Raw genomic sequence first — 8,951 nt, forward strand, 5'->3', positions numbered from 1 at the left:
CTATATATACAGTATATAACTTAAGAGTCCTGCGTTAAGTACAATCAAATGAAGTCAAGTACAGAACAGAAAATAGACTTAATGTGAACTCACTTTCCATGTTGCTTTCAAACGGTCTTTTATTTGACCAAGGAGAGCTGTCTGCCCTTCACACACACACACACACACACACACACACACACACACACACACACACACACACACACACACACACACACACACACACACACACACACACACACACAGACACACACACACACACACACACACACACACACGCACACACAGACACACACACACACACAGACACACACACACAATACTAATCAGTGAGATCTAAATCCCCTGGGTATAGGCTCTATTAGACCATGTGCTTATGAGAAGATAATCATTTGGTGATATGAAGACACAACACCGGGTGGTGGGTGGCAACAGTAATGCTGCTGCATGAAAATGCTCTGCTGCAAACTGTGTGCCAGAGCCTTAACTTTTAATATAAGTTGTTGCCTTAAGGCAGACATTAATGAGTCCTTTTTGTCAAGGTGAGGGAACAGAGATAACAGACAATGTGCTTAACTTTAAAGGATGCAATCACAGCTTTGGATATGAGAGTCGGGTTATAAAATGACACTGCAGTCTTCTGGGAAAACAAGCTGAGCTTTTGCCCTTGACTATACAGATTGATTAGATTATTTTAATGTCAGTACCATGCAAAAGAGACGGATGTTCGTGTCTGACATTTTGTTGTATGACAGAGTCTGGCTTTTCCTGCAAGTATAGATAACAACTTATTACATTGCAGTTTAGCTGACCTGTTAATTGGGTATTTTACTTTGAAATAAACCCCTGGCCACACATTTAAAAGAGTCAGATAAGTTGGAGTTCATCAAAAAGAGAACCAGTTTTTCACAATGACCAAGTGAAGTTTGTCTAGTGTTACCACTAGATGGTGCTGTTTAGTTACATGCTGCTAGCTCTGTGAACGCAGCCCTGGTTCTGTGGTGTCACACGAGAGAATAATGTAACCTCAGTTTCCAATATAACGCTAACGTTTTCAGTCTGCCTTGATGTACAGCTCCTTTGCTGCAGAATTTTGCAAATCCAACGAAGTCTATACTTGTATTTTCTGCCCAAAAACTGCAAAATGACAAACTGTCCACAAAGATGGCCAGTAAACACAAGTAGTTTATGGTCTAATCTGTTGATTTTGTTGTGCAATCCATATTGAACTGCACTCAAGTGGTCGTGGTAGCTCAAGTAGCTATTTAAGTCTGATTTGCCGAGCTCTGTAAACAAGCCTAAGTACAAGAAAAACATGTCACATCTGTATCTGTGACGACTGAAAATGCATTCTAGTTTTGTTGTTTTTATCTTCCCGCATTTAAGAAAAAAACCCTGCAGGCTTTGATGCTTTGATTCTTCTCCAGCTTTAAGGAACGGGCAAACAATTATATCGCCACTTTGCGGGATGTAAACCATGAAAGCTGATACTATAGTGAATATGCTTTATCTGTTTCAGTGAGCATGAAACAAATGAGATGGAAATGAGCTTAACAAACACAAAGATAGGAAATGCAAGCATCTGTTGTTGATGTACACTTAAATTAAGATATTTCTTTATGCTTAAAGGATGAATAGTATGTGTAAAAAAGGACCCAGAAACCTTTTACAGGGCATCACGTGACCAGAGTTAAGAGCTTCTCATTTTTCTTCTGAAATCCGAAATTCATCTGAAACACATTCACTGAACACACGGTAACTTATTTGTAATATCAATAGTTGTGGTCAGTGGTTTTTAAATGTGGTTGCTCTTCTCCCTTGTCTGCAAACGTCTTCATATCTGTGTTTATGTTTGCTTCTACAGTAACCTAATCCTGTTTTTGTATTTCTGTGTGTCGCAGCAGCCAGCCGGCAGAGTAAGCAGCCAACAAAATGAGTGTTATCAAGTATCAGTGCTGTTTTTACTGCTACAATCATGTGCCAGACAGAGATAGAGATGATGGAGTGAATAGGAATGCAAGCTATATAGAAGAAAAGAGAGGTCTTGCGCAGGCGAAAGAAATAGTGAAAGAATGTGATCCTGGAGGAAGAGGGAGGGAAAGAAATAGATAGAAAGACAGATATTGAAGTGATGAAGTCAGACAGATACTGAGAAAGGGCTCTAACATGTCACATGTGAGTGTGCCGGTGTTGCCAAAGAGAGGCTCTATTTTTAGGGAAGGAATGTACACAGAGGCCTCGTGGAAAGAGACCATAACAACAAACAGTGCGCAACACGCTCCTACAAAGAGACAGCCCCCTTTGGAACATACAGTCACACAGCATCAACACAAGAGAAAAGACGAAGAAAGAACAGGAAAATGTCAAGACATCACCTTTTCTGCTGAGATCTTGTGTCGAATACAGAGTGAGACCTCCAGAAAGCATATAAAGAGAGAGAGAAGAGGAAGAGGTAAGATGTGTATTCTCGTAAAGCTTCAGGAGCCACAGGCAGCATTGGTTTTGTCTGATGTTGGCATGGCTTTGAATACATTTTAAGTAGATATGCATGAAACATAAGCTTCACCTTGTGTTCTACTTACCTTACATGATGAGGTGCAATTTCAAAGTGTGTGCAGTCTTCTGCTGAAGTTGACATTTGTATTTTGTTGATTTAAATGTACATTTTACATTGTTAAGTTTTGTCTTTTTTTTTTGTTTTCTGCACATTTTGCATGCATATCTATTGCAGCCAATGGAGAGGTAAAAGCTGCAGTCACATTCGTCAAGTTTAAAATTCAAAATGAAAACCAAAAAATATTTTTGAGGCTTTACATAAAATATTGCCACACAGCAGAAGCAGCACTGGTCTCATGAAAATAACATTTCTTCAACAGAAATAGTCGTGCAGGTGTTCCTGCAATAATCTGCCCAGACAACTAGTCTCCAAAAATAATTAGGCAGGGATACTGTAGGCGGGCAACAGTGCTGAACTGGGCCTGTGTGCTGAAAGGCAATGATCTAAATCCATATAATGACAGAAGTTAATGTTATAATTATGAATTGAACAGGTTTATAAATTGCTTGGACATATGTAAACTAGATATTTGGACTGTGATTTTACTGAAAGTTTACCATGAATATTTGTAGAATAAATTACTAATACATGACACAGAAACTTACTGAGTCTAATTCCTCTAGCCTGGTAGTAAAGTAATGTGTTAACTTGACAAAATACACCAGATAGTTGTCACTTCTGAGGCTTTTAATCAGAACAATCAGTTCTAATATGTCTTATAAATGAAAGTTGTTGTTGAAAACAGAATCGCTTTTCTCTTTTTATAAGCACAAAGGACTGAAATTATCTAAGATCTATTTGCACATTAAAGTAGAGCTACAGGGCGTCGAGTGGCGCAGTGGGTTGAGCAGGCGCCCCATAGGTAGAGGCTACAGTCCTCGCTGCAGTCGGCCCCAGCTCGAATCCCGTATTGGACGGCCCTTTACTGCATGTCTTTCCCCCTCTCTCTGCCTCCCCATTTCCTGTATCTCTCTAATATACTATCCAATAAAGGCATAAAAAGCCCCAAAAAAATACTTTAAAGTAGAGCTACTATTAACTAATTTCATGTAGTATTGCAGACAGTATTTGACTGCTAATACAAACTTGCATTTCAGACAGTATAACAAGAACATCATGGTGTCTCTCCTTAGAATGGACCAACCAGCAGTCAAAGTCTTCCACTACAAAGACAAAGAGCAGTCCTCTAACCTGCTGCTGCAGCTCAACAGACTGAGACAGGAGAAAATCCTCACAGACGTTTTACTGTGCTCAGACAACACAGAGATCCCATGCCACCGTAATGTCCTGGTCTCCAGCAGCCCTTACTTCAGAGCCATGTTCTGCAACAACTTCATCGAGAGACAGAAGACCAAGATTGACTTAAAGGGCATCACCTCAACCATTCTCAGTAGTATCATTGACTATGTTTACACTGGACTCGTTATTATCAGCATGGATATCGTGCTGCCTCTGATGCAGGCGGCATCCATGTTGCAATATGGCCGCCTTTTTGAGGCCTGCTCGGGTTTCCTTCAGGACCAGCTGAGCCCAGAAAACTGTTTGAGCATGATAAGACTCTCTGAGATCATGAATTGTAACAGTTTGAAAGACAAGGCTAAAGAGATGGCTATGAAGAGCTTCTCCGATGTGTCAGCATCCGAGGATCTGTGTGAGCTCTCCTTAACAGAGCTCATGGGATACCTTGAGGATGATAGTCTTTGCGCAGAGGAGGAGCAGGTCTTTGAGACACTTGTTGCCTGGATCCACCATGATCCCTTATCCAGGCGCGGTGCCATTAGCGACCTTTTCAAGAAAGTCCGCCTTCGGTACATCCACCCCACCTTCCTCTTCCAATTCATAGCCAACGACCCTCTGATCCAGTCCTCCACCCTCTGCACAGAGCTCATCGAATCCGTGAGACGCCTCATGTTTTCTGTCAACACAAAATGCATCGGAGACGCAGCAGTGGACTTCAAACCTCTCTGGGTGGCACCAAGGCGCTACACCTACCATGATATGCTGGTGGTGGTGGGTGGCAGGAAGAACAACGAGCAGACCTCGAGGGAGACCCTAGTCTTTGATGAGAAGAACCAGAAGTGGCAGTGGCTCGCCAAGCTGCCCATTCGTCTTTACAAGGCCTCTTATGTTGCCCTTCACAGTGTGCTGTATGTTATCGGAGGCCTGACCACAAACACAAAGTACAGCCAAGTCAGTACGACTGTCTACACCCTCTCCCTCAAGACCAACCAGTGGCGAACGGCAGAGCCCATGCTGAAGCCACGCTTTGCCCACCAGAGCGTCTCCTATCTCCACTTCATCTTCATTCTGGGCGGCCTTGGGCCTGACAGACGAGTGACAGACAGCGTGGAGAGGTGGGATAGACCATAATTACCATTAATCAAGAAATTCTGTTGGTTATAATCTTGATAATAATGGCAGATAATAACACATCTCCATAATGATATCAGGTACAACAGTATGTTTAACCAGTGGGAGTCTATGGCACCCATGCCTGAGGCTGTGCTGCACCCAGCAGTGGCTGCTACTAACCAGAGGATCTATATGTTTGGAGGAGAAGATGCCCTGCAGAACCCTGTCAGAATAATACAAGTAATGTTCTCCAATCACTGAGTTTATGTTTTCATTTGATTGTGGCTTCATTGATTCACCCATCTGTCCATTCTCATTCATTCATTCCTTCATTAATTCATTCACTCAATCTATTTCCCTTCACCCCTGCTCCCCCTTCCTGTCTGTAGGTGTATCACATTGCCAGGAACATGTGGTCCAAGATGGAGAACAGAACGGTGAAGAATGTGTCTGCTCCAGCTGCCATTATGGATGACAAAATCTACATCATTGGAGGTAGTAGCAGTGATTAAAATCTTCATGTGCAGCACTTTTGACAAGGAATGTGAAATGTAGTTAATTAACTAATAAATACTGATAATAATGATAACCATATTCTCGTTGCTGCAACTCAGCAGCATTGATTTTTTTTTTGTGATGCATCAAATTGTAGATTTACATCACTACATTTTGATAGAGCCACACATGCAGCCGCTCTCACACTAATATCTGCCCTGTCACAGGATACACCAGGAGAATGATCGCATACGACACCAAGGCCAACCGATTCATTAAGTGTGCCAATCTGAAGGAGAGAAGGATGCACCATTCTGCCACCGTTCTCAATAACAAAGTATATGTCACAGGTGGACGTTACATCAACGGCCATGACACCATCGAGGACTCGGATAATTTCGAGTGCTATGACCCAAAGACAGACACCTGGACATCTAAGGGGACTCTGCCGTATAAAGTGTTTGACCACGGCTCCCTGACTCTGACGTGTGTCTCACAGACGAGGGCAATATCTTAGCTGAGGCAGAGAAGATTTAATGTTGTGATTTATTTTTAGTCAGTGTGTTTGAGGTCGAATTCAAATTTGAATTATATTAATTTGAAAGCAATTTATTTAAAGGAGCTACTTGTAGGTTTTGCTATTGCTACATAGTTAACATTAGCATTAACAGCTGTTTACTTACCAGTCTAGGAGAAACATTGCAAGTTCAATGTCAAACTTCATTCCTTTACTCGCCAAGAACTGTCTCCAGTGGTGGAAAGAAACCTCCCATTTTGCTTCTATTTCCTTCACTGAAGTTAGCGTGCTAACCAGCTAGCTGCGGCCCAGCCGGACTGTCACTGTCTGATAGCAAGTCACTGTAGTGTTCAATCTGCCCTGAAGAAGTAGTGCTGCTCAGAGGGTGTCTTATAACCTCTTTTATTGAAAATGCAATGATAGCTGAAGCTCACGCAAGCGACCATCACCACCAACCGCTCCTGGCCAGAAACCACATTCGCTGGCCAATAGCCAAGACTGTCAATCGAAAAGCACTGATGCAGAAAATCTACTTGTTTAAAAATGCCTGATACATAGAAGCAAGCATACCTCAAGTGTGTATATTTACTTGAGTAATGTTTATAACTGAATGTACTTTTCTATGTTTTTTATTTAAAATCCAGACCTATGAAAACAAGCTATCCTACTGCACAGCCGCTTCTAAACTTGTCTGACTACACAAAGGGTAAAAGCGCTATTTTCATCCCGCTCTAAATCATGAGATTTCACTTGTCATGTTTAAATCCTGGGGCTGTGTACTGTTTGGTGCAAGTCAAAGCTTTGCTCAGCTGTTAGGTTTGAACCTGCTGCCGTGTCTGGTAAACTTTTGGATCACTGATCACTGATCATTGCTTTTATTCAAAATGATGCTGGAATTATTGTGATATCACTGTTACCAAGGGTTTCATGCAGTGGCGATATTTATAAAAACAAAGGCTAAGAAATGTGTTAAAAATGTAGCTTTGGGCTGCATTTAGACAACTATTGGTAATGTTTTTAGTTTGTGCAGTTTTTCCACTGCTTTGGACCTATTGCCCACATATATACTGTATATAATGCACAGCATAGCTCTGCAACATTGTATATCTACTGTTGTTGGTGTATATTGAAATAATAACAGACTTTTGTTTTTTTAAAATGGTTTTCTGATACTTTTGTATTGTAATCTTTGTGGTAATAAAATGTCACTCTTTATATCTGACCTCTCTCCATCACTCCGTCAGGACAGTATGTCTTTACAGCCCTCAGTCAGTCGACTATAAATGCAACCTGAGCAGCACATGTGTCCCGTATGTCTCATCATGTGTCTGTTTGACCCCATTGATACTCCTGTCTACACAGGACTTCTAGATGCTCAGGCAGGTTCCTGGCAATGTCACACAGAAGATAATATAGAAAATGTATCCTTTTACATAGAGCAAACCTAAATATCATCTTGTAGGAACATTTTGAAATTCTTTTGCTCCACCTGTCGCAGGTGAAATTAAAGTCAGCGGTGCCCCAAGAAGTCCCGGCTGGCTAACATGAGTTTTTATGTTTTTGCTCACGTCACATGGAGATGCACAAGAAAGTGGTCGGCAGATGCTGTAAGGACACTAAAGCCCGATTTAGCTGCCTGTTTAGCCTGCAGGAAGGATCTCATTAGCAATTCATTTAAGTGTTTTAAGGGAGTACAATTAGGACTTTTGGGATTTCTTCAAAAATGTCAGATAATGTAAGTGTGAAGAGATGCTGGTGATTCTGCTTTCTGGAAAGTATTATATCACCTCTTTTGAAATGATTCCTCAAAGTGAAGATCAGCAACAGCTAAACTGATTACATAATTTCATTCATCAATGACCTTCAGAAACCAATGTCAGCCGTTTCGGGTGGAGTAAACATAATGTGACCAGGAGATATTACACAGGAACCTATGGGCATTTCTCTGAAACCAGAAGTCACTGGGTCAGATGTTTCACTTATTCAATGCCAGCGAATGGAGACTAGAGGACAGTGGGTGGAGTGTGGCGAGAAAAGGCTGGAGGACTGGAAAAGCTATAGTGTATAGGTGATCTGATGCTATTTTGAGAAACAAACAAGAGGGCAAACGCTACACCACGTGAGGCATGTGCCCCGGCCGGTTGCTGCGCAAGCTGGCAGATGTGAGAGACGACTAGAGAGCGAGAAACTCATGAGCAGGGTTTCACAACAGAGAATCTGAGCGAGTGATGAAACTCATCCAGGAGGAACAGCAACAGGTGTACGTGTGTGACTGTGAGAGTGTGTGTGTTTGTCATTAAGGTTTTTGGAGGGTCGAGCAGGACTGACCAGCTGTCACAGCGAGTCAAAACATCACAACAAAAACAGGGATGACTGACAGAGTCGAAAGGCAGACAGATTATTCACTGACAACCTTTTAACTTGTTCTAATTTGATGTCTCATGCATCTATTTGGCTCAAAAATATTGACATACATGTGGGAGAGATTTATATTTTGGAAATATACAGATTGTGTATATTGATACTCAATGTTTATGGAAATCCAAACTAGGCAAGTATCTACAGCCATGTCTCATGTGAGATTTTGTACTCAGAAATAAACACAAAGTATGCTAGAGTTTAGGCTGATTAGAAAACAGGGGCTCCAATCCATTCAAGTAGATATTAAAAAGATATTTCAAATGATAATTAAAAGCTTTGACAGTTACAAAAGTTCATGGCAATCCATCCAGTAGTTGAGATATTTCAGTTTGGATCAAAGTGGTTGATTGACCAACAGACCAACTTTGTCCCCCTAGATCCATGTGGTTAGCATAGCTAAAAACAAGCTAGAGCAACACCAACCAGAGCAGAGCTCTTCATTGTTTATGATTCAGTGAATAAACCAAACCAAAACTCCTTAGAGCCTGAGGTCATAGCTTCCTTCTCAGTCAGTCAGCCACCAACTGACCAAACACTTACAGGGACTTTCCATGTCATCCTGCAGTTTGGCCTGCTCTAGAAATAGATTTAATTCGACTTCAGTGACTC

General features: G+C 41.5%; 1 protein-coding gene across 2 annotated transcripts; it reads left to right on the top strand.

Moving 5' to 3' along the window:
- Positions 1-490: 490 nt before the first annotated feature.
- LOC130171665 (kelch-like protein 38) lies at positions 491-7,136 on the top strand. Of its 2 annotated transcripts, XM_056379743.1 has the most exons (5): positions 491-2,452; positions 3,691-4,911; positions 5,008-5,149; positions 5,299-5,404; positions 5,632-7,136. In XM_056379743.1, exons 2-5 carry the CDS (start codon positions 3,692-3,694, stop codon positions 5,919-5,921), a joined length of 1,758 nt encoding a protein of 585 aa, XP_056235718.1. In that variant the 5' UTR covers positions 491-2,452; position 3,691; the 3' UTR covers positions 5,922-7,136. The 2 variants fall into 2 exon arrangements, with proteins under 2 accessions (XP_056235718.1, XP_056235717.1); XM_056379742.1 differs by lacking the exon at positions 491-2,452 and having other exon boundaries at positions 3,245-4,911.
- Positions 7,137-8,951: the final 1,815 nt, after the last annotated feature.

Source organism: Seriola aureovittata, chromosome 7 (genome assembly GCF_021018895.1).
Source record: "Seriola aureovittata isolate HTS-2021-v1 ecotype China chromosome 7, ASM2101889v1, whole genome shotgun sequence".
NCBI lineage: Eukaryota > Metazoa > Chordata > Actinopteri > Carangiformes > Carangidae > Seriola > Seriola aureovittata.

Bases quoted from the DNA above. Each gene is read 5' to 3' on its own strand.
- LOC130171665 (XM_056379742.1), top strand. From the start codon at position 3,674: ATGGTGTCTCTCCTTAGAATGGACCAACCAGCAGTCAAAGTCTTCCAC. The intron at 4,912-5,007 runs GTGGGATAGACC...TAATGATATCAG, and splicing joins GTGACAGACAGCGTGGAGAG to GTACAACAGTATGTTTAACC. The intron at 5,405-5,631 runs GTAGTAGCAGTG...GCCCTGTCACAG, and splicing joins CAAAATCTACATCATTGGAG to GATACACCAGGAGAATGATC.